We start from the raw sequence: 26388 nt of genomic DNA on the forward strand, positions 1-26388 counted from the left end.
GTTTATTTACTGGGATTATTGGGCTGCAGAAACACATTCTCGTTTTTCTTCTCAGGAAGACATTAAGGAGGACGTTGTTCTTGTTTATTAAAACTTTCCCCCCCTTGATCTGGATCTACTTTTTCTTCTGAAAGACTCTTCCAGGCCGCCTCTGAAACGGATTCAGGCTTTTCCCAAACTCAAAATGCCAATTGGCCATGCTGGCAGGGGCTGGTGGGAATTGTAGTCCATAACATCTGGAGTGCCAAAGGTTCGCCATAGCTCCTGAGATCTGACAAGGCCAGTCTTGCCTGGGCCAGCAGAAAAAAATGGGGATTATAAATATAGCAAATAAATAAATAAACAACTGTGTTAGGAAATCAGGCTCCATCCCTGAAGACTGGAAGATGGCCAATGTCACACCAATCTTTAAGAAAGGATCTAGGGGGGACCTGGGAAATTACAGGCCAGTCAGTTTGACATCTGTTCCTGGTAAATTAGTAGAATCTATCATTAAAGATAAAATTATAAAACATGTAGAAAAGCAAGACCTGCTGAGAAAGAGTCAGCATGGCTTTTGCAGAGGCAAATCCTGTCTTACAAACTTACTAGAGTTCTTTGAGGGTGTAAACAGGCATGTGGACAAAGTGAACCGGCGGACATTGTTCACTTCTGATTTCCAAAAGGCTTTAAGTAAAGTTCCTCACCAGAGACTGGTTGAGAAAACTCAGCAATGAAGGAATAAGAGGGGAAGTCCTCCCATGGATTAAAAAACTGGTTGAGAAACAGGAAACAAAGAGTGGGTGTAAAATGGGAAGTTCTCACACCGGAGAGATGTCAGGAGTGGTGTCCCCTAAGGATCCAGATTGGGACCAGTGCTCTTTAACCTATTCATAAATGACCCAAAGCAGGAGTGGGTAGCTGCGGTGGCCAAGTTTGCAGATGATACCAAATTATGTAGGGTGGTGAGAACCACAAAGGATTGCTAAGAGCTCCAAGCCGACCTTGATAAATTAGAAGTGAGTGGGCCCAGAAATGGCAAATGCAGTTCAATGTAGCAAAATGTAAAGTGATGCACATAGGGGCAAAAAAATCCAAACTTCACATACACGCTACAGGGGTCAGCGCTATCAGTCACAGACCAGGAAAGGGATTTAGGCGTCTTAGTTGATAGTTCCGTGGGAATGTCAACTCAATGCATGGCAGCTGTGAAAAAAGGCAAACTCTATGCTGGGGATCATTAGGAAAGGGAATTGATAATAAACTGCAAAGATTGTCATGCCTCTTATATGGGAAGCAGTGGTGCGACCGCCGACTTGGAGTACTCGTGTCCAGTCTCTGGTCAGCCAGATCTCAAAAAAAAGGATATTTGGAGGAGATAGAAAAAGTGCAGAGAAGGGCAACGAGGATGATTGAGGGACTGGAGCACCTTCCTATGCAGGAGAGGCTGCAGCCGCTTTGGGGACTCTTTTAGTTTGAGGGGAGACGTCTGAGGGGGGATATGATTGAAGTCTACAAAATTATGCATAGGGTAGAAAATGTTGACAGAGAGAAATTTTTCTCTCTTTCTCACAATACTAGAACCAGGGGGCATTCATTGAAAATGCTGGAGGGAAGAATTAGGACTAATAAAAGGAAACACTTCTTCACGCAACGTGTGATTGGTGTTTGGAATATGCTGCCGCAGGAGGTGGTGATGGCCACTAACCTGGATAGCTTTAAAAGGGGCTTGGACAGATTTATGGAGGAGAAGTCGATTTATGGCTACCAATCTTGATCCTCCTTGATCTGAGATTGCAAATGCCTCAACAGACCAGGTGATCGGGAGCAACAGCCGCAGAAGGCCATTGCGTTCACATCCTACATGTGAGCTCCCCAAGGCACCTGGTGGGCCACTGCGAGTAGCAGAGAGATGGACTAGATGGACTTTGGTCTGATCCAACTGGCTTGTTCTTATGTTCTTATGAATCACTTTATTGTTGTAGTCGCAAATTATCATCACCACCAACACCACCATCGTCATTATTATTATTACAAGTGATAAAAATCATTTTATAACGTGAAAACGAACCTGCTAGGCCTCCTACCGCATCTTCCCACTTAACCTCCTGCAAGCAGAGGTGGGATCCAGCAGGTTCTCACAGGTTCCCGAGAGTAGGTTACTCATCATTTGTGTGTGCCGAGAGGGGGTTACTAATTGGTGATTTTGGCTCGTGATTTTTGCCTTAGTTACGCCCCTCCTCCGCTCCTCAGCAGTAGCGCGCAGAACTTGAAGCCGTCTAGCAGGAGGTGCACCGGCGTGCATGGCAGCCTGCGCCATGCGGCATTCGCTTTCCTACCATGACCGGCGCGAGCGGCTGCATCCTTGCTACACAGCCCTCCGGCCTCAGCAATGCCCTCGAATGCCCCGCCACGCCCTCGTCAGTTCCCTACCAGCGCCCAGCCCCATTGGCGCTACGCCACAGTTTGAATCCCACCACCATGGGAACCTGTTACTGAAACTTTTGGATCCCACCACTGCCTGCAAGCCAACTTTTGCACCGTAACATATTCAACAAGGAAACGGCCTATTGAAATCAGCCTGTTTATCGTTGACATTTTACTGTATGCCAATTGATAGAGACTGCCTTTGGGCGAAATTAGCCCAAACAAATAGCAACAGAGGCCTTTGATTTGGCAATTACCCGCCAACATTTTCACCAGCGTGGGGGTCCTTCTGGCTCTTTGACCGAACCGATTCCAATTTGCAGGGACGTGTCCTACCTATTTTTCTTTCCCACTTGTGTTTGAACCACATTGTATTAAGATTAAGATTGAATTGCCCTGAGGTCGTACCTCCCTCTTTATTACAACAAAAAAAAATCTCATTACTCTTTTATGCATATCTGCACAATTGATATGCTGCCTCGTGTACGCGAATAGGCCAAGAAAGGAAGTTGTATTGCTTTGATGGATATTGTAAAGAGAATATTCTTATGGAGCATCCGTGATAAATCCATAGAGCGGCGTCATTAATTTAAATAGGGCTGACTTTCTCTGAGGCATTCAGTTGGGAAAAAACATTCAGCGCTAATAAAAGCCTCCACTCTTAAAATGATAGGGGCCGTCTTATGATTCTACCCAGGGGAGATTTCTTGTAGACCCAGTGCTTAAATTATTTATATGTAACTAGCAGGCCCGGCCACGCGTTGCTGTGGCAATTGTCCTTCTCATCACAGTCCGCAACCCACACAGATGCCCATGCAGGTCCAATGATCCCCAGCATAGCCTTTTGGGGTGGTCAAATGGAATCCCTCTTTCCCTTTTCAATGCACATCGTTATATGGTGCTGTCTTGTTTTTTTAGTATAAGGTAACCCTTCCCATTCCACAACGGAACTGTGCAGAGTGCGAATCCCGCTGTCCATGAGGCTGGTTGACACGCACAGTCCTGGCTTGGGTAAGGCAGAACTGGGGCAAGCAGGCTATCCCAGTCAGGCAGCAGAGGCAGGGGGGTGAGGCGCTCAGATCGAGGCCAGCTCCCTGGGTTCTTAAAGGGCCATGTGCAAAAGAAGCGGAGCAGGTAGTATAGGTTTGCCCCCACCCCGCGGATTGTCTTAGAAGAAAAAGGCAAACTCCAGCTCGCTTGTAGTAAAAGAGAGCTGTGGCGAATATGGGTGAGGAAGTGGGTAAGTGGTGGTTGGATGTGAGGGAGGGCAGAGTGAGGTGTGTGAGGATGAGCTGGAGTGTATTGTGTGGTAGCAGTGGGTGAGGCACAGAGAGTGAAAGTTACCTGCGTGTGAGGGGGGGGAACCCCACCTGACGTCTCACACGGCAAAGTGTGTATGTGTTTCACTTCCACTCGTATTACCTACCAGTATTACCTATTTACTGTTTCCACTGCTCATCTCTGCCCATCTGAGCGAACATCCTAAGCCCTCAGGCCACAGACAGACAGGCTGCACGAACATTCTAAGGGTGACAGTTAAACAGAGGCAGCTTCATGGCCTGGTGCGCCAGGAAAAAGACATTTTACCTGGCTCAGGTATGGACTTTCGGCGGTTTGAAGGTCCGAGTACCTGCCCGCAACAGGGAGGGACGTCCTGTGAAAATTTGGGGGCGATCCGTCCAGCAGCTTCTGAGGGAGACCATCAGGGACAAACACACTGTTAGATTTTTATATAGAGAGAAGATAGCCATACCCCCCACCTACTCTATGGCGCTGAAGTTTGGGGTTGGAACCATCAACTGATTCCCAGTTTGGGATTGATCCAGAATCGTTTTTCTGGATGTATTTTGGCTTTTTCAAAAAGATCCCAGTGGCAAATATGGAAGCAGAGCTTGGGCCCCCGTCGGATAGCCCTCGAGACTTCTGGGACTGGTTGTATCTGTGGGATTGTCTCTCTCCATATTGCCCCCGGGGGACATCATGTTCCCCTAGAAGCAGTCTCCTGGTACCAGAGTATTTTCTGCTCTGACCCTAGCTTGGTGGGACTCTCTGTTGGCTGAGAGTCGGGCCTTACGGGACCCAGCTCAGTTCCTCAGGGTCCGCAAGGCAGAGATGTTCCACCTGCCCTAGGGTTTTCAATGGTTTTCCAACTAGCTGGCCTCCCAAATTCATCCTTCCCTCCCCCCCTCTTTTTTCTAATTATCATTTAGATGATTATTGATAGGGGAGAGCTGGACTACTTGCATAATAAATATATATATTTAATACGTATTACCAGCGCCATAGAGTGGAATGTTTTAGCGATACTATTGGAACGTACGGGTTGCGGTTTTAAGGTTTGCGTTTAAACCTTTTGTGGAATTATATCTGAGATGGTTATGTAAAGGTTGTTAGCTGCTCGGAGCCCGGCTTGTGCCAAGAAAAGGTGGGATAGTCAATCAATCAATCAATCAATCAATCAATCAATCAATCAATCAATCAATCAATCAAATAAATTCTGGATAAAACACAGATCTAACTCAAGCAGCACATTTTCCAAACTGTGCTTTAAGCTATAACAACATTAAAGCTTATTATTGTCTCTCAGATGGCTTACTCAGAACTCTAGTCGGTCTGAAGGACTGGGTACTCCAAAATGATGCATAGATTGATAGATATTCTATTGAGGAATCTAACTTCTCCGCTTTGTTTGAGATGCTTAAAAGGGGCACTAGAGATCAGACTACAGTGGAACCTCGGTTTTCGTTGGTAATCCGTCCAAAAAGAATCAATGAAAACTGAAAACGATGAAAACCGAGGCAAAGTTTTCCATAGGAATCAACGTAAATCCAATGAATCCGTTCTAGGCACTCCAAAAAACATACCAAAAACACATTTTTGGGTGAATCAACATCGTGTTTAATCCTGAAAACAGTCACAAACAACAACACTAGAACCAGCTTCAGAGCCAGTGGACCAATGTCGCACCAGAAAGCGGTCCAAAGAGGTCTGTTTCTGACGCCTCTTTAAGATTTGTCTGAAATGGGGCAAGACGATGTCATTAAACAAGTTGCAGACACGGCCTGCAACAGCTTTGTCCGGGTGATTGTTCTCCTCAAACCCCTGCACCTTACTGCAAATCGATGAAAACCGAGACAAATTTTTCACTGAAAACATCGATGAAAACTGAAACCAATGAAAACCAAAAGGAATGAAAACCAAGGTTCCACTGTATTTGGGATCAATTACAAATAAAAATCGCAGAGTGGCTTTTACTCAACTGTGCTGTCAAGCAATGGCACCGGTCTTGTTTGTTGGCTGTTATTTCTGTGTATCCATATGCTGACTATGCATACATGACGAACCTGTTCTAGAAAACCTAGTTTACTATTTGTTATCTTGCCCAACGTAAAACGAACCAAGCATTAAATTTATAACAAAATGGCTTGTGGGTCAAAATTTACCATCAGACTCTGACAAATTGGTTTTTCCGTTAATGCCGTAATCGCCCTTGACGTGTCTTTGTTTGCTTTCTAAATTTATCTCTACATCAGAACAGTGTATAAACTTGTTTAGGAATCGGGCACCCGACTGATATGGCTCAATAAGGTTTTACGGCTGTTTTACCGCTTGTATGTATTGCTTTATTGTTGCATATGGTTCTATATTTGTGTATGTTAATTGGTGGGATCCTTTATTGTAATTGCCTTTGGCTACAAACAGTAAAGTGTACGGTATATGTCAGTGGTGGTGAAGCTATGGCACTCCAGTTGTTCATGGGCTACAATTCCCATCAGCCCCTGACAGCATGGGAATTGTAGTCCATGAACATCTGGAGTGCCATAGGTTCACCACCACAGGTATATGTAGATGTGTTGATGGCTCTGTCAATCTTGGCTGATATGTAGTTACAACAAATAAAGATGTTTATACACACACATACAGATGTGTGTATATATACATGTATATGTATAAACAGAGGTGGGATCCAGCAGGTTCTCACAGGTTCCCGAGAGTAGGTTACTAATTATTTGTGTGTGCCGAGAGGGGGTTACTAATACATGTATATGTATATATACAGAGGTGGGATCCAGCAGGTTCTCACAGGTTCCCGAGAGTAGGTTACTAATTATTTGTGTGTGCCGAGAGGGGGTTACTAATACATGTATATGTATATATACAGAGGTGGGATCCAGCAGGTTCTCACAGGTTCCCGAGAGTAGGTTACTAATTATTTGTGTGTGCTGAGAGGGGGTTACTAATACATGTATATGTATATACAGAGGTGGGATCCAGCAGGTTCTCACAGGTTCCCGAGAGTAGGTTACTAATTATTTGTGTGTGCTGAGAGGGGGTTACTCATTGGTGATTTTGCCACGTGATTTTTGCCTTAGTTACGCCCCTCCTCTCAGCAGTAGCGCGCAGAACTTGAAGCAGTCTAGCAGGAGGTGCACTGGATGCTATGCGTGGCAGCTCATACCAAGGCAGGCATCTGCTTTCCCTCGCCTGCTGACCGGCGCAGCTGCCAAGTCCTTGCCACAGCCCCGCCCAGCAATGCCCCGCCCCCGGAATGCCCGGCCACGCCCCTGTCATGCCCCGCCCAGCCCCATTGGCGCTACGCCACAGTTTGAATCCCGCCACCATGGGAACCTGTTACTAAAAATTTTGGAACCCACCACTGTATATATATGTGTATATACACATGTATAATACACACACACACTCACATAGATGAAACTGCTGCAGGCACTGATATGCAATGAGGAAATGTAGCATCTGAACTGGAGGAACTAGAGAAGCAGCAAAGAAAGGTGATGGGGTACAGCAAAGGGGTCATGGGGTCCCCAAGCGTTTGTGGCTACCAGCTGTTACTGAATTCTCGTACTACAGCCCCCATTTGGAACCGGAGGTAAAGGCGTTTTGTGGCAGCCGCTGCAGTGGAAACCTGAAGTTTGAAAAACCCACAGGCTTGGCTCCTCGTGCCAGACGTGGGGTGCCACGTTCATCGCTTGTTGTCCTTTCCTCCCCCTCCTCCCCACGCCAGGGATCCCTTCGACAGCAGGAAGAATTCACCTCTCTGGAAGAAAAGCCTCAGTTTCCGGGCGCCTCGGCTGAGTTTGTGGAAAAGCTCGAGTTCATCCAGCCCAATGTCATCTCAGGGATCCCCATCTACCGGGTCATGGACCGACAGGGGCAGATCATCAATCCCAGCGAGGACCCCCAGGTGAGAATTAGGGACTCGCGGTCCTGTCGAACACCTGGGAATATCCCTGGCCGCCAGAGCCCGGGAACTGGGAATTGTTATTTCCGTCTCCACTGGAGTGTTTTTCACGTAGCCCTCTTTCCTGTTCGCAGCTTCCCAAGGAGCAAGTGCTGAAGTTCTATCGGAGCATGACCCTGCTCAATACAATGGACCGGATCTTGTATGAGTCCCAGAGGCAGGTGAGGTGACCGGGCAACCCCGAGTTCGAACAGGCCGGCCGCAGGTCAAACCTTTTCGGCCACGCTTCAGAAAGCAAAGTGCACGTGAATAAGAGACCTGATGAAGAATTCCGCGTTGCAGATACGGAAAATGACAATACTTCCCACCGCCGTCCCACAGCGTCACACCTGATAGAGAAGAATGCTGTTGATGCGTTATGTTTAAATAGTAAACATAGTAAACAGGAGCAGCAGTGGCGTAGGAGGTTAAGAGCTCGTGTATCTAATCTGGAGGAACCGGGCTTGATTCCCAGCTCTGCCGCCTGAGCTGTGGAGGCTTATCTGGGGAATTCAGATTAGTCTGGGCACTCCCACACACGCCAGCTGGGTGACCAATTGGCCATGCTGGTAGGGGCTGATGGGAATTGTAGTTCCTGAACATCTGGAGAGACGCAGGTTCCCTACCCCTGGGCAAGTCACAGTTCTTCTGAACTCTCTCAGCCCCACCTACCTCTCAGCCCCACCTACCAATTGGCCATGCTGGTAGGGGCTGATGGGAATTGTAGTTCCTGAACATCTTGAGAGCCGCAGGTTCCCTACCCCTGGGCTAGTCACAGTTCTTCTGAACTCTCTCAGCCCCACCTACCTCACAGGGTGATTGTTGTGAGGGGGGAAGGGCAAGGAGATTGTAAGCCCCTTTGAGTCTCCTGCAGGAGAGAAAGGGGGGATATAAATCCAAACTCTTCTTCTTCTCTTCTTCCAAACAAGAACTAGTTTGCTTAGGCTCAGTAAGGAAAGAATTGTGCAAGGAAAAAAAGATTTTGAATGGCAAATTGTATTAAATATCTATAAAATAACAGTACTAAAAGTAACTATACACTTACGTACTATTTAAATCATTATTATCTTCCCGCTGCATTTTTATACAATATCATTTTTATAATTACATTGGCAGTTTCTATGTTGGCAGATTTGTCATTATGTATGGCAGTTTCTATTTGCTGTTAATGAAAGCATTTGAAAAAGTTAAAAAGTGAAGTGCGGACAGTTCTTTAGGACAGCTAGGGGAGGTTTTTTTCTGTTCCAACCTAGAGATTAAATGCATAACAGAGGCCCCTTCCGCACACGCAAAATAATGCGTGTTCAAACCACTTTCACAACTGTTTGCAAGTGGATTTTGCTATTCTGCACAGCTTCAAAGAGCACTGAAAGCAGTTTGAAAGTGCATTATTCTGCATGTGCGGAAGGAGCCAGAGTTTGAGAAGAATTGATTTGCTGGGTGTAACCCGGATCCCTCAGTCATCTGTGACGGTCGGTTCTGTCTTCCGTTCATAGGGCCGAATCTCCTTCTACATGACGAACTATGGGGAAGAAGGCACGCACATTGGCAGTGCAGGGGCCCTCGATGACACTGACCTGGTGTTTGGCCAGTATCGAGAAGCAGGTAAGGGACAGGTCCAGGTGAGTGCAGTGTCTCTGATCTGCTCTCCAGGTGTTTTTCTCAAGTTGAGAAAGCCGGGCCCATGGAGCTGGGAGAAGCCGTTTAAAACTCTTTTGTGCGCCCAGTACCATTTTTCTTTGGCTTCTCGCTCTTCCAGCTCAGTGGTCTGCAACCTGCAGCTCTCCAGATGTTCATGGACTACAATTCCCATCAGCCCCTGCCAATTGGCCATGCTGGCAGGGACTGATCGGAATTGTAGTCCATGAACATCTGGAGAGTCGCAGGTTGCAGACCCCTGTTCCAGCTGCTCTCTGCTGTTGTCGGGGAGCATACAAATGTATGTATACATTCTCTCATGGAGGAAACTATAGCTAGTGTGGTGTAGTGGTTAGGAGCTGGACTCTAATCTGGAAGGCCGGGTTTGATTCCCCTCTCCTCCACATGAGTGGCGGACTCTTCTCTGGTGAACTGGATTTGTTTCTCCGCTCCTACACATGAAGCCTGCTGGGTGACTTTGGGCTAGTCACAGTTCTCTTCAAAATCTCTCAGCTTCACCTACCTCACAAGGTGTCTGTTGTGGAGAAAGGAAGGGAAAAGGAGTTTGTAAGCCACTTTGAGACTCCTTACATTCAAGAAAAGCGGGTATAAATCCCAAACTCTCTCTTCTTCTATAGCAGTGGTTCTCAACCTGGGGGTCGCAACCCCTTTGGGGGTCGAACGACCCTTTCACAGGGGTCGCCTAAGACTCTCTGCATCAGTGTTCTCCATCTGTAAAATGGATAAATGTTAGGGTTGGGGGTCACCACAACATGAGGAACTGTTTTAAAGGGTCGTGGCATTAGGAAGGTTGAAAACCACTGTTCTATAGGGTGTGTCTCCCTGGATCTAAAATTACTAAACTATTGTACTTTGATCACATTACAAGGAGGAAGGAGTCTCTGGAAAAGACAATGCTAGGAAAAGTTGTAGGCAGCAGGAAAAAAGCACCCAACATGAGATGGATGGATGGATGGATGGATGGATGGATGGATGGATGGATGGATGGATGGATGGATGGATGGATGGATGGATGGATGGATGGATGGATGGATGGATGGATGGATGGATGGATGGATGGATGGATGGATGGATGGATGGATGGGTAGATGGATGGATGGATGGATGGATGGATGGATGGATGGATGGATGGATGGATGGATGGATGATGGATGGATGGATGGATGGATGGATGGATGGATGGATGGATGGATGGATGGATGGATGGATGGATGGATGGATGGATGGATGGATGGATGGATGGATGGATGGATGGAAAGGAAGATGCGGTCTCAGTTTGCAAGACCTGAACAAGGCTGATAACAACAGGATGTTTTGGAGTTCATTCATTGGGTGTCCATAGGTCGGAAGCACTTAACACACACACATAAACACACACGGGGTGCATGGAGCAGCAGTGGCGTAGGAGGTTAAGAGCTTGTGTATCTAATCTGGAGGAACCGGGTTTGATTCCCAGCTCTGCGCCTGAGCTGTGGAGGCTTATCTGGGGAATTCAGATTAGCCTGTACACTCCCACACACGCCAGCTGGGTGACCTTGGGCTAGTCACAGCTTCTCGGAGCTCTCTCAGCCCCACCTACCTCACAGGGTGTTTGTTGTGAGGGGGGAAGGGCAAGGAGATTGTAAGCCCCTTTGAGTCTCCTGCAGGAGAGAAAGGGGGGATATAAATCCAAACTCTTCTCTATGGTTTGCATCGGGAAATGGGGGGGCGGGTTTGCATGCACACGTTGAAAGCCCGCTGCATTTTGAAACTTTTGCAGTTTTTAAAAAATAGTTACATATGTCGTCACTAACTGTATGGTGGAGACCTCTGTAAAAAAAAAACTTATTCTCCTAGGCCGAGCTCTGGCAATGGAAACAGAGATAAATGTAAGATTCTACACATAGGCAGAAAAAAATGAAAGGCACAGATATAGGATGGGTGACACCTGGTTTGACAACACTACATGTGAAAGAGATCTGGGAGTCTTAGTAGACCATAAACTAAATATGAGTCAGCAGTGTGATGCGGCGGCCAAGAAAGCCAATGCGATTCTGGGATGCATCAATAAGAATATAGTGTCTAGATTGAGGAAAGCAATTGTATCACTCTGTTCTGCATTGGCAGATCTCACCTAGAGTACTGTGTTCAGTTCTGGGCACTGCAGTTTAAGAAGGATATTGACAAGCTGGAATGAGACCAGAGGGCAATCAAAATGGTAAAAGGTCTGAAATCCATGCACTATGAAGAGAGGCTTAGGGAGCTGGGGATGTTTCGTCTGGAGAAGCGAAGGTTGAGTGGGGACATGATAGCCATGTTTAAATATTTGAAGGGATGCCATGTCGAAGAGGGAGCAAGCTTCTTTTCTGCTGCCTCAGAGACTAGGACCCGGAGTAATGGATTCTAGGTGCAGGAAAAGAGATTCCACCTAAACATTAGGAAGAACTTTCTGACTGTCAGGGCTGTTCGACAGTGAAATTCACTGCCTCCAAGAGTGGTGGAGTCTCCTTTGTAGATTTTTAAGTAGAGGCTGGATGAACGTATGTCGGGAGTGCTTTGATTGTGTGTTCCTGCATGGCAGGGGGTTGGACTGGATGGCCCTTGGGGTCTCATCCAACTCTATGATTCTATGAAACTGGTCTGCCACTAGGTGGCAGCACATGATAGCCATGCCCCGGCATCCATGTTTCCCGGATGGCCTCCTTTCATTTCCTACCACCGCCCTGAGCCCTTTGGGGGAGGGCGGTATACAAATGCCATAGATAGATAGATAGATAGATTAGATAGAGAGAGAGAGAGAGAGAGAGAGAGAGAGAGAGATAGTAGCTCGCTCGCTCGCTCGCTCGCTCGGTCGGTCGGTCGGTCGGTCGGTCGGTCGGTCGGTCGGTCGGTCGGTCGAATACTCCCATCTACCCTCTGGAGGACCAGATCTCTGGCCAGTCATTACACCCTGAACGATTAACATTGTGATGGGCCGAAGACAGGCCAAGAGATCCAAATCCCATTAGTTTAATCAAAAGCAGGGAGGGGGCCAACGAGCTGCCGACATTGCTGCTAGTTTTGTAGAACGTATATAACACGGCTAGTTCTTGTGGGACATATTTGAGAAAAACAAGCACAGCAGATGCTCCTAAAATACTTGGTTATTTTGCCATTTAAGCTTTGCATCTTGGAAGTTGTCCTTAGAACCCCTGAAATTGAACCCAGCCCAGGCACTTTGTCGACGGGTGGGAAATAAGTGTGCAGAGAAATAAATAAATGGTGTGTTGGTCTGATCTATGGCTTGTCTATGTAAGATTTAAAGAGAAAACAACACGATGCGATCAGAATAAGCCCAGAGGGGGATATTAAGGGTGTGACTGTTTCACCTTGAGTGAATACCCCGTATGAGAGGCATATTTAAAGGATAAAAGCTTCAATATCTGATGAAGACGGAGTTTGAAAACGGTGAAAAATCGCGTATCCCGTTCATTATCTTCATTCAGAAATATCATCTTCCTTCATAAAACAATATCATCTTCGTTCATCGTATGAGAACCAAGTAGTGAGAAACATCGCACAAATAATAAGAATGGTATCTCCGTGAGTGCATAAGAATACAGTAGTGAGGACGATCGCACAAATAAGGACTTTGATATTGCACTGATCCATTGCCTTCATGGTGGACACCTGATTGGGCACCCCAAAGACATTCATATTGGTTAATTCTGCATTTTTCTAGGACTCTATAATTGTATACTTATGGGGTGTTTATGTTGTGTATAAGATAAGAGCGCTATATTTTATGAGCATGTCTATTGTCTATTGCCCTTGGTTTGTAATTGAATTACACCAATATATATTGCATTGCAGTAGGCGTTGCTTTCTCTTTAAATATTGGGTCGTTGCACCGTCATTCGTTGTGTATACCTACGTATTGTCTATGCAAGAACCACCATTGGAAATAACTGTATTCCTGAACTCTTGAACAGTCTCAGCCAGTGGTGGGATCCAAAAATTTTAGTAACAGGTTCCCATGGTGGTGGGATTCAAACTGTGGCGTAGCGCCAATGGGGCTGGACGGGGCACGACGGGAGCGTGGCCGTTCATTCCGGGGGCGGGGCATTCCTGGGCGGAGCTGTGGCAAGGACGCAGCCGCTGCGCCCGTCCTTGGGTGGGAAACGAATGCACGCAGGCGCAGGCTGCCACGCACGCCGGTGCACCTCCTGCTAGACTGCTTCAAGCTCTGCACGCTACTGCTGAGAGGAGGGGCGTAACTAAGGCAAAAATCACGTGGCAAAATCACCAATTAGTAACCCCCTCTCAGCACACACAAATAATTAGTAACCTACTCTCGGGAACCTGTGAGAACCTGCTGGATCCCACCTCTGGTCTCAGCATAAAATGCCCCTCACGGCTCTCTCCTAACAAATCCTGTGTCTCTTCCCCCTCCTCTCCAGGCGTCCTGATGCACAGGGGATACCCCCTGGATTTGTTCATGGCTCAGTGCTATGGGAACGCCAGCGACCCCGGGAAAGGCCGTCAGATGCCTGTCCATTACGGCTGCAAAGACCTGCACTTTGTCACCATCTCGTCCCCGCTGGCTACGCAGATCCCACAAGGTGAGAGCAAGCGATTTCTTCTGGGGAGGGATACAGCTGGCCCTGGCCTAAGTGGCAGGTCTTATTTTAGGTTGGGATGCACAAAGTCCGCTTGGGTTTCGGGCAAGAGAGACCCACTGCTAACCTGGCTTCCCAGAGGCTTGGGAGCCTCTTAGTGCTCATTAATGCATTATCACTGTCCTTCACTAAAGAGATAGCTGGACATATCATTCATTCATTCATTCATAAATAAGTCCACAGCAGTTAATAGCCCTTAAGCATTTTTAGGTGCCCATATATCAGTGATGGCGAACCTGTTCGAGACCGAGTGCCCAAATTGCAACCCAAAACCCACTTATTTATCGCAAAGTGCCAACACGGCAATTTAACCAGAATACTGAGGCTTTAGTTTAGAAAAAATGGCTGGCTCCGAGGTGTGCGTTACTTGGGAGTAAGCTTGGTGGTAATCGGTGGCTTTGCTTTGAAGCAACTGTGCAACTCTTCCAACGGGTGTATCACGGCCCTGGGAGGGTTTACTCAGAAGCAAGCCCCATTGCCAGCAACCGAGCTTACTCCCAGGTAAAGGATTGCGCTTTAGTTCTTCGCATGAAAATCAGTGGGGTTTAACAGCGCTTAACAGGGATACCTACACTGCTTCCCCAAAACTAGGTCTTAGGTTTAATGCTAATAATCGAGCCCAGCGGCCCAGGCCAGCCTAGATGTTGGGGGGGGGGGGGCACTCTGTTTGCCCGTGCCCACAGAGAGGGCTCTGAGTGCCACCTCTGGCACCCGTGCCATAGGTTCGCCACCACTGCCATATATGCATGCCAGCATGCATAGTTTGGAGAGGAGACGTCTGAGGTGGGATATGATTGAAGTCTATAAAATTATGCATGGGGTAGAAAATGTCGACAGAGAAATTTTTCTCTCTTTCTCACAATACTAGAACCAGGGGGCATTCATTGAAAATGCTGGGGGGTAGAATTAGGACTAATAAAAGGAAACACTTCTTCACACAACGCCTGATTGGTGTTTGGAAAATGCTGCCACAGGAGGTGGTGATGGCCACTAATCTGGATAGCTTTAAAAAGGGCTTGGACAGATTTATGGAGGAGAAGTCAATCTATGGCTACCAATCTGGATCCTCCTTGATCTGAGATTGCAAATGCCTTAGCAGACCAGGTGCTCGGGAGCAGCAGCAGAAGGCCATTGCTTTCACCTCCTGCAGGTGAGCTCCCAAAGGAACCTGGTGGGCCACTGCGAGTAGCAGAGGGCTGGACTAGATCAGGGGTAGGGAACCTGCGGCTCTCCAGATGTTCAGGAACTACAATTCCCATCAGCCCCTACCAGCATGGCCAATTGGCCATGCTGACAGAGGCTGATGGGAATTGTAGTTCCTGAACATCTGGAGAGCCGCAGGTTCCCTACCCCTGGACTAGATGGACTCTGGTCTGATCCAGCAGGCTCTTTCTTATGTTCCTATGTTCATATAGCTCAGTCTTAGCCTGTGGCTACAAACAAACCACTTTTTTTCATTCAGTTTACAAAAAACTCTCTACCTGCCACACTTGAGTAATTGTTATACAACCTTTTAGGAAGTACAAATCACAATCAATCAGGTATCCCCAACCTTTTAAAGCCTGCAGGTTTAAATTCTGACACAGCGTGATGGGCACAGCCACCAAATGGCTGCTGTAAAATGACTGCCTCAGGGGGTGGAGCTGGCTACAAAATGGCTGCCACAGTTACCTTCAGACACACAGGGAAGACCCTTGTGCTGTGGTGGCAGTTTTAAAAAATCTGCACAGCCAATCAAATTTCCACTGGCCAATCAGAAACATTGCTGGGGAAAGCCCCCCCTGACCAGCCCACTTTCAGAAAGCACTGGCCAATTATGAAAAGTGCTAAGAAAAGCACGCACCAGGGAAAGGGCAGTGGTGGATCCAAAATTTTAGTAACAGGTTCCTCATGGTGTATGGATTCAACTGTATGAGCCAATGGGCCGGGCGGGCATGACAGGGCGCAAGCGTACCGGGCATTCCGGGCGGCATTCTGGGCGGAGGCTGTGGCAAGGACGCAGCCGCCATGCTTCTCGTCCTTGGGCGGAGAAAACAATGCACGCAGGCTGCCACGCCACCGCGCACCTCCTGCTAGACTGCTTCAAGTTCTGCGCCAGCTTACTGCTGGAGAGGAGGGGCGAATTCAAGGCAAAAAATCACGCGGGCAAAATCACTGGCTCAGTAACCCCTCCTCGGCACACACAAATCATTAACCCCGCACAAATAATTAAAACTACCTCGAACCTGTGAGAACCTGTTGATTCCACCTTCGCAAGCAATTTTTAATCAGTTACATCGTGTAGCCTTTTGTGTGGCATGGGATAGATCGCCCGGCAGAAATGAAGGGCAGCTGAGACGTTCCCTGACACCAGGATATTTGCTCATGCCGATGGCACAGTGAGCACGTCAGTGACCTACTTAGTTCTTTTCTGTTCTTTGGGACCCAATTCAGACTACTGGGCTACTAAATATACTTCACCAGTAACCGTGACTGGGCAGAGAAGCCTCGAAACATCTTTTCTAGCATTCAAATGATAAATGCATGGAGGTTCGTGGTGACATGGTCAATGGAGGATCTGTGTTTCTCTGCTGCCAACAATAAAACCCCAAAGACCCTGTGAGGTTTTAAAGACTAACAAATAAATTGCTAGATTCAAGTTCAGGAAGAAGAAGAAGAGTTGGGTTTATATCCCCCCTTTCTCTTCTGTGAGGAGACTCAAAGGGGCTTACAAACTCCTTTCCCTTCCCCCGCCCCACAACAAACACCCTGAGACGTAGGTGGGGTTGAGAGAGTTCTGACAGAACTGTGACTAGCCCAAGGTCACCCAGCTGGCATGTATTGAGTAAATGCTTAACGGTTCACTAGATGCCTCCGCCAGCTCAAGTGGCAGAGCTGGGAATCAAACCCGTTACTCCAGATTATGCACCTGCTCTAGTCAGCTATACCGGCTCTCAGCTGGTTAATTCCTGAGACCCACAGGATTTCCAAGGTAAGAGCTTTGGAAAGTCAAGGGAGATTTGACTCTTGGAAGATCATACCCCAAATATTTTGTTGGTCAGTAAGCCAGCGTGGTGTAGTGGTTAAGAGCGGCAGATTCTTATCTGGTGAACTGGATTTTTCCCCCCACTCTTCCACATAAAGCCTGCTGGGTGATTTTGGGCTAGTCACAGTTCTCTCAGAATTCTCTCAGCCCCACCTACCTGACAAGGTGTCTGTTGGGAGAAGAAGGGAAAGGACTTTGTAAACCCCTCCGAGTCTCCTTACAGGGGAGAAAGGCAGGGTATAGATCCAAACTGTCCTTCTCCAAAGATACTACGGGCCTTAAATCTAGCTGATCTACTACAGATCGACACAGCTTCTCTCTGAAACTAACAAAAAATGATTGGTGCTTAAGGTGTTCTGGACTCCTCTTTTTTTTTGGTATAAGATTGTTCTGGGGTGGTGTCTGTCAAAAAGCTCATGGATATATTTTCCTAATGTTGAGGGGGTCAGGGGAACATCTCTTGGTATATATCTTTTGTGAAGCTGTCTGCCCATGGACTGAAATGGAATTTTTCGGTAAGCTCTTGGTCTCAACCCAAAACCCTTTATTTTTTCCCCCACGTTGTTCCTGCATCTATTAGTCTTCTTATCCTAAGGCCAATCCCACCCACAGTCCCAACTCAAGTCACCCACGTCTCTCCCGTATCAGCCTGCAGTCCCAAATTGGTTGCCCACGTCTCTCCTGTATTAGCCACGTAGAGGAACACCCCATCCGCTGACTCTCTGTCTTGCATGCTCCTAGCCGGGATCCAGGCCAAATCCCATTCCATCTTGAGCTACATTTTCATGAACAACAGCAAATTTAGGGAAGGATTCCTCGGTCGGGTGTTCCTTCTAGGTCACCTGCGCACACGCAAGCCTGCATTCCTTACAAGAAGGTTGCACACAAGGAAGTCGTAAAAACAACCTCCAAACATTTGTTCTGTCCAAAGTTCATGCCGAGCATTGGAGATGCCCTAGCACTGGGGTCTGCGACCTGTGGCTGTCCAGATGTTCATGGACTACAATTCCCATCAGCCCCTGCCAGCATGGTTGCAGACCCCTGGCCGAGCAAGAAGACAGCACGGAGGCTCTCCAGTAAGGAACAGCTGGTTCTAATAATAGGATCCCACCCACACCCCAAAAGTTCTGGGGTCCGACTGAATTCATATATTCCAAGATGGATGCCAGAGCCCCACTCTCAAGGAACAGCTAAATTCAAGTCCAGGAGCACTTCAGTGACCCGCAAGATTTTCAGGGCTTAAGCTAGAGGAAAAGAAATCCCTTCATCAGTCAGACCAAAGATTTCTGAGTCTTTATACCCCATATAAGAGATATAAGTGGGATATAAGAGGAAGAACAGATTTTTATACCCCACTTTTCTCTACTATATAAAGTCTCAACGCAACTTACAAACTCCTTTCCCTTCCTCTCCCCACAATAGAAGAAGAAGAGTTTGGATTTATATCCCCGCTTTCTCTCCTGCAGGAGACTCAAAGGGGCTTACAATCTCCTTGCCCTTCCCCCCTCACAACAAACACCCTGTGAGGTGAGTGGGGCTGAGAGAGCTCTGTAGAGCTGTGACTAGCCCAAGGTCACCCAGCTGGCATGTGTGGGAGTGTACAGGCTAATCTGAATTCCCCAGATAAGCCTCCACAGCTCAGGTGGCAGAGCTGGGAATCAAGCCCGGTTCCTCTAGATCAGAGTGCACCTGCTCTTAGCCACTGCTCTTAGCGACTATGCCACTTTATCAGATAGTTGTGGCTGAGAGAGTTCTCAGAGAACTGTGACTGGCCCAAGGTCACCCAGCAGACATCATGTGGAGGAGCAAGGAAACAAATCCAGTTCGCCAGATTAGGCTGGTCATGTGGAGGAGTGGGGAATCAAACCCGGTGCCCTGGATTAGAGTCCATCTGCTCTTAGCCACAACACCCCATTGACTCTCAGAACTCAGAGATCTCCCTTCCGGCTGGTATCTGAGAAAGGGTCTCAAAAGTTTATAGCCTGAAAATCTTGTTGGACTGGGACTTAGCTCTTCTGTCGCAGACCACCAGAATTCTCCCCTGAAACCCTGCAAGAAAAATTTAAAGGGGCAGGATTTTAACATAGGGGCCCGTGTTGACGGGGCCTCAGATTAACCCCAGAACACGCCCGTCAGCTTTGCCACGGAGACCCAGCTTTGGGTGAGCCGATTTGGACTTCCGGCTATCCAGATCTGAACTGCCGATCCTTTGCCAATAAAATATTTGCTGCAACGACAATAAATCGTGAGTGCGCTTTAACGTGAGTTCCGTTTTCGATTTTGCTGAACTTCGCCCCTTCCCACCCCTGCTTTCATTCCCTCTGCCTTCCCTCCCCCCTGCCTCCGCAGCCGTGGGTTCCGCCTACGCCATCAAGAGGGAGAACACCAACCGGATCGTGATCTGCTACTTCGGGGAGGGCGCAGCCAGCGAGGGCGACGCCCACGCCGGCTTCAACTTCGCCGCCACCCTCGAGTGCCCCATCATCTTCTTCTGCCGCAACAACGGCTACGCCATCTCCACTCCAACGTCGGAGCAGTATCGAGGCGACGGGATTGGTAAGGGAGGGAGCCCTGGGAATGGAGAGGGGGGTTATGGGTCGGCTAAGCAAAGGGGGTGCAAGATTCCACAGAACTGTGGAGTGGGTTGGGGGGCGCCTTTAATGGGACGGGGACCCCCCCGTTTGAACACTCAGTTGCTTTGGTAGTTGGGCAAGAGATGGAAAGATGTTGGGACCTGGATAAGCTTGTACAGAGATGCAGAGGTGTGCAGAGGGAAAATGGCGCCCGTGCTTTTAAAAGCACGAAGGGCGGGGCTTGGGGCAGGGTCATGCCCCAAGCCCCGCCCACTGCCCTCAGTGTTTTTAAAAGCACGTTGCAGGGGAGAGCAGGCTCTGGGGAATGAAGCAGCTGGGTTACAGGGAGCCAGGGGATGGGCTTGGGGGTGGGTCTTGGGGATGGGGGGCGGTAGTTGAGGGCAGGAGTGGGGCTTGGGGGGAGGGGCAGGGGCGGAGCAAAGCTCCCCACGATCTCTGGAGACCGCCCCCCCCCCCCCCCCCCCCCCCAGAAGCTCCACTCCGCAGGATGCCGGGAGGGGCGCCGGGTGCAGGCTATCTGTCCTGGCCACATGGGGGCTCCTCCCCGCCTCACATGACTGAAAGGCGTGCTCACGGGGGCATGGGGCATCCCCATGCCCCTAGGTCGGTATGCCTCTGCAGACACGGGAATGCATTGCGTTTCATTCACGTTTACGCAGCTGGAGGTGGATAGAGGGAACTAGGGGTGCATGGCTCAACTTGGGGAGAGTTAGATTCAAATCCAGTTGCACCTGGGAAACCAAGATGTTCAGATTTAAACTTTCGAGAGCAAAAGCTCCTTTCATTGGATGTCTGTTGAGGGGAAGATCTGACTCTCGGAAGCTCACATTCTGGAAATCTTGGTGGTCTGTCAGGTGCTCCTGGACTCGAGTCGAGCTCTTCTATGGAAGACCAACACCACCATTTGCTGAAACTGTCAACCAAGGGAATTTGCCTTGGTCCGATCTTCCCTCCACACAAGCCTTACCTGTTGTCACACCACAGCTCAAAAATAATTGAGGGTCAGTACTCTAAGGGTCAACCAAACAGTAACTTGCATTGTAATGTCGAAGGCTTTCACGGCCGGAATGACTGGGCTGTTGTTTGGTTTCTGGGCTGCATGGCCGTGTTCCAGTAGCATTTTCTCCTGAGGTTTCGCCTGCATCTGTGGCCGGCATCTTCAGAGGATCTGATGGTAGTAAAGCAAGTGGAGTATATATACCTAGGGAATGTCCATTTGCATTGGTTAAAAGTGTTAAGGGTGCACTTATCAAGATTGATTTGCATGTGTTGGGTGGGATCCACCCACGTGAGTACAGGCTAGTCTGAATTCCCCAGATAAGCCTCCGCAGCTCAGGCGGCAGAGCGGGGAATCAAACCCAGTTCCTCCAGATCAGAGTACATCTGCTCTTAACCGCTGCGCCACTGCTGCTCTTAAGACCTATCTGTCCAGTTTAGAACGTGGCCTCGTAAAAGCCAGTTCCATTATCAAAAGAATAAGACTACCTAAACTAAACCCAAACACAGTTTACAAGTTTCGTGATGGCAAATGATTGCATTGTAAACTACTGAGCAAAACCAAATGGTTGCCTCATGAAAGACCCAATATACAAGATAAATGATCTCTACGTACATTTAAAGGAATATATACACTTTCTTCACACATTGGAATACATATTGCAAGTTTGCCTAACAATCCCTCTCATCCCCAGCCGCCCGGGGTCCAGGTTACGGCATCCACTCGATCCGGGTAGACGGCAATGATGTTTTTGCAGTGTACAATGCTACCAAGGAAGCCCGGCGCCGTGCGGTCGCCGAGAACCAGCCATTTCTCATCGAGGCCATGACCTACAGGTAGGTTTGGAGGCATACACTGGGTGGCAGTAGTGGCATAGTGGTTAAGAGCAGGTGCACTCGAATCTGGAGGAACCGAGTTTGATTCCCTGCTCTGCTGCTTGAGCTGTGGAGGCTTATCTGGTGAACTAGATTAGCTTGTGCACTCCAACACACCTTGGGCTAGTCACAGTTCTCTCAGAACTCTCCCAGCCCCACCTACCTCACAGGGTGTTTGTTGTGAGTGGGGAAGGGGAAGGAGTTTGTAAGCCCTTTAGAGTCTCCTTACAGGAGAGAAAGGGGAGATATTTTTCATTTCATTTAGCCTTTATTTGGCATAAACAGTATAAAATCACATCTAAATCGCATCAAAATACAAGCTTGCAACATATAACAAATGAAGTTGATTCATACACACTGTTGCTTATGGGATATTTCCAGCAGAAAGTTCGCAGCCATTTCACAGAATGTAGCATCAGAATTATTTAATACGAACAATAGTCTGCTTAGTTCGTCCAGCTCGCTAGGTATCATAGAAAGCAACCTAGAGTATTTGACTCTAATACTTGCCAATTTAGGACAATGGAATAATTGGTGAGTTAATGTTTCTAATTGATTTGCATCACATGAACACATGAAAGGGGAGGTATAAATCCAACTCTTCTTCTTCTGGTAGGTGGTGGCCTAGAGTGGAGGGGGCGTGGCTAAGGAGTTTAGGGGCGGAAGGGGCAGGGCTAAGAAGTTTTCCTGACAGATTGGCTGCTCCTTGTCCTCTCAGGATCGGACACCACAGCACAAGCGATGACAGCTCAGCCTACCGTTCGGTGGACGAGGTCAACTATTGGGACAAGCAAGATCACCCCATCTCTCGGCTCCGTCACTATATGGTAGGCCGAGGATGGTGGGATGAGGAGCAAGAGAAAATCTGGCGCAAGAAATCCCGCAAGAGGGTGAGTGGTTTGAAGGGGGCACCCATTTCTGAATCTACTTGGCTTACGTAGACAAATCAGGAGAAAAAGATATGCATCCTCCCCGAATTATGCCAACTGTCCTGGCTTTCTCCATGCGAAGTTTGGTTGCAGGAGAAAAGCCCATACAATTTTCTGGTCCAACGAAAAGCCTGGTTCTCACAGGTGCATGGTAAGGCGGTAGAATAGAGTGGAGTGTAGTAACGTTGGGATTGTGGAGAATCGCATTGTGCAGAGCTTTCCTGTGTTAAAGGTCAAGGCAGTAAACCTTTTCCCCTGCTTTGCTAGATTTCTCTCTGCGAGGGAGTTGTTTGTTTGAAACTTGGAGGCACGTTCAAGAGTGGAATGCTGCACCCACAAGTCTGAAACAGCACAGTCTATTCCACCCCCTCATTTTGCACAAACCAGGCTTCTCTTCAGTTCAATGGGAGACTCTGGGTATTCTAACTCCTTCATTGCTCTCACAGAGTCAAAGATAGAGTTACATTCCCCTTTTGCTCAGATATGCTTTTGCAAAGGGTTGTTATGGAGCCAGTCTGGTGTACAGAAAGTGGTTAGGAGTGGCGGATTGTCATCTGGAGAACTGAGTTCGATTCCCCACTCCTCCACATGAGTGTTAGAGTCTTATCTGGTGAACTGGATTTGTTTCCCTGCTGCTACACATGAAGCTTGCTGGGTGACTTTGGGCCAGTCACAGTTATGTCCAAACTCTCTCAGTCCCACCTGCCTCACAAGGTGTCTGTTGTGGGGAGAGGAAGGGAAAGGAGTTTGTAAGCTGCTTTGAGACTCCTTACAGGACAGAAAGGCGGGGTATAAATCCAAATTCTTCTTCTCTACTGGGTACATCAAGTACACAAAGCAATTCAGACTCATTTGTTCCACACATGGACTTCGCAGCAAACGGTCAAGAGACACGCCTTCCACAATTTATCCCACTGACCCTAAGTTTAATAACTCAAAAGAGGTTACTTTCCCAAGTACAGATGTTTCTTATACAGTCCGTACAATAACAAGCAAAGTATGAAACAATACCAAGTAACAAATGACATGTTCACACTGAGAATATCTGAATGGTATAAATATATCTGAATCTGATGTTAGTATAAGTAGTCAAGTAAAATGCAGGAGATCCGTAAGTACAAATAATTAAGACAACATAACTCGGGCTATCTGCCAAACTTATGAACAGTTTTATCAGTTCTATAAAGAAAGAATATAAAGCAAATAATTCAAAATCTTCTGCTCAAAAATTATTTGCTTTGTATTTTATATATATATATATACAGAGAGAGAGAGAGATTTATCTGCAGGCTATGACAAGGCTTGTAAAATCATTTGCTAATTGGGATTGTTAGGTCAATAGTTGTTGGGAGGGTTACAGCCATGTTCATAGTGAGTTTTTTCTCCTGACGTTTCGCCTGCATCTGTGGCTGGCATCTTCAGAGGATCTGCCAGCCACACATGCAGGTGAAACATCAGGAGAGAATGCTGCTAGAACATGGCCATACAGCCCGGAAATGCTGCTAGAACATGGCCATACAGCCCGGAAACCACACAACACCCCATTGATTCCAGCCTTGAAAGCCTTAGACAATACACCTGCTAATGAATTGCAACGTGGCTTTGCTTTTATTGACCTTGGAGACTTTAGGAAAGTCAGGGTGGTCACTTCCTCCAGCCACCATCTGCTTCTTATTTCCATCGCAAAAGGTTATGGCTTTGCTGAATCCCGGGCAACAAGTCATTTCCCACTTTACTTTTCTGTTGTAGGCCTGAACCCTGAACCAATGTTTAAGAGAACAAGAAACTTGCATAGGGGAACTCAGTTTCTTGACAAACATGGGTTTGTACTCTTTGTCCTTCACACAGTCTGACAGCCCTTTTTTTAAAGGAGCAGCAGTGGCGTAGGAGGTTAAGAGCTCGTGTATCTAATCTGGAGGAACCGGGTTTGATTCCCAGCTCTGCCCCCTGAGCTGTGGAGGCTTATCTGGGGAATTCAGATTAGCTTGTACACTCCCAACACTTCAGCCTAGGTGATCTTGGGCTAGTCACAGCCGTGGAGTTTCCCGAATTCTCACCAGCCCCACCTACCTCACAGGGGTTTGTTGTCAGGAGGGAGTGTACAAGAGATTATGTAAGCCTCGTAAGGCCTCCTGTAGGAGAGAAAGGGGGGATATAAATCCAAACTCTTCAAAACTCTTCTTCTTCATTTATTGTGCACATTGTTTTAGTTCTGATTTTGCTGTACACCGCCCAGAGCCCATCGAGGGTGGGTGGTTTATCAAATTTAATAAATAATAATAATAATAGCACTGTATTTTATGAGCATTGGCTTTTACAAGGCCATGTTCTAAACTGGACAGATAGGTCTTAAGAGCAGCAGTGGTGCAGTGGTTAAGAGCAGATGTACTCTAATCTGGAAGAGGAACTGCCGATTCCTGCTCTGGCACCTGAGCTGTGGAGGCTTCTCTGGGAATTTAGATTAGCCTGTGCACTCCCCACATGCCAGGTGTGGGTGACCTTGGAGCTAGTCACAGCTTCTCGAGCTCTCTCCACAGCCCCACCACCTACCTCCACGGGGTGTTTGTTGGGAGGGGGGGGGAACCCAGGCAGATTGTAAGCTCCCTTTGGAGTCTCCACAGGAGAGAAAGGGGATATACCGCAAAACCCTTTCTTTCTTCTCTTCTTTAAAAAAAAAGTACTGCACCTCCAGGCTTTCATGACTGGAATCTCTGTCAAGTGGGGATTCTCCCAAAACCGACTTCATTTTCATTCTGCCCTTTTTTTTTCTCCAAGACATGGGAAGCCTTTGAGGAGGAGTTTTAGAGTTTAAATTGAAGCCCAGCCCTCACCACCTCTTCTCAGACGTTTACTGCGAAATGCCCTGGCATATCCAGAAGCAGCAAGAATCCCTGGAGCGTCACCTCAAGCAATACGGTGAACATTATCCTTTGGGACAGTTTTGATGAAGTGAGCCTCCCACCTCTGCTCCTGCATCACTGAGTAACTGGGACCCAAGACAGGAGTCTGGGTCAAAAACTGGTACTTGAGTAGGAAACGACGACTCCATCACATCTGCGAAACCTTGTCCTCGTTCCTGGAGGAGGAGGAGAATGTAGGAGGAAAAAAGCTATTCAGCCCTGTTTGGAATACTGATGTCTGGGATCTCTGCTGGGGGACAGAAACCTGGGATTGGGGGTGAGTCTTGAGGGCTGTTCCTAGACAACTAGGCCTGGGTCTGCCCCCAAAACCTCTCAGATGTTTTTAGTTCTGAAGGGATTCCCATCTGCCCCTCACAGCATTGGCTATGCTGGCGAGGGGCCACAATGGAACAGGGAACAATAAAGATCTGAGATGCAGGCACTGTAGACACCTGAGCTTAGGCAGAGCTGGTGGCGAGCCCCAGTGCATCTCCAGATGCCAGTGGACTACAATTCCCATCAGCCCCTGCCAGCATGGCCAGTTGGCCAGGCTGGCAGGGGCTGATGGGAATTGTAACCCATAACATCTGGAGTGCCAAAGGTTCGCCACCATGGGCATAGGTGTTAAATGCGCGGCCCTCCAGATGTTATGGACTACAGTTCCCATCATCCCCTGCCAGCATCATGATGATGGGATAATGGGAACTGTAGTCCATAACATCTGGAGGGCGCCATCCATGGGTGTAGCAAGGGGCTGGGGGGGGGCGCTAGAGCCCCAGGTGCAACTTCCTACACTGCCGTGGTGGCGAACCTTTGGCACTCCAGATGTTATAGACTACAATTCCCATCAGCCCCTGCCAGCATGGCCAATTGGGGCTGATGGGAATTGTAGTCCATAACATCTGGAGTGCCAAAGGTTCGCCACCACAGTCCTACAGTTACTGGGGCGTGCATGCAGAGATGCCTCCCTCCACAACTGCACCTCGCCCCCAAACTCCCCATGGAATTCAAGGCAGGGGAGCACTTGAATGCCAGCCAATGGGGCTCACCCCCACCCCCCCGAACTCCATGTGGAGTACGGGGATGAGGTGCTGTTGTGGGGAGGGGTTGGAATGCCCCGGGCGAGC

General features: G+C 48.1%; 1 protein-coding gene across 1 annotated transcript in view; it reads left to right on the forward strand.

Moving 5' to 3' along the window:
* BCKDHA (branched chain keto acid dehydrogenase E1 subunit alpha) overlaps positions 1–25547 on the forward strand; it is a 26918-nt gene extending 1371 nt beyond the window's left edge. The window contains exons 2-9 of the mRNA XM_048502345.1: positions 7430–7609; positions 7741–7827; positions 9142–9250; positions 13723–13884; positions 19316–19522; positions 21252–21393; positions 22151–22326; positions 25141–25547. Of these exons, the coding sequence (XP_048358302.1) occupies positions 7430–7609; positions 7741–7827; positions 9142–9250; positions 13723–13884; positions 19316–19522; positions 21252–21393; positions 22151–22326; positions 25141–25166 (1089 nt within the window). The 3' untranslated portion in view covers positions 25167–25547. The remainder of the gene's footprint in view (positions 1–7429; positions 7610–7740; positions 7828–9141; positions 9251–13722; positions 13885–19315; positions 19523–21251; positions 21394–22150; positions 22327–25140) is intronic.
* The last annotated feature ends 841 nt before the right edge of the window (positions 25548–26388 follow it).

Source organism: Sphaerodactylus townsendi, linkage group LG06 (assembly GCF_021028975.2).
Source record: "Sphaerodactylus townsendi isolate TG3544 linkage group LG06, MPM_Stown_v2.3, whole genome shotgun sequence".
Classification (NCBI taxonomy): domain Eukaryota; kingdom Metazoa; phylum Chordata; class Lepidosauria; order Squamata; family Sphaerodactylidae; genus Sphaerodactylus; species Sphaerodactylus townsendi.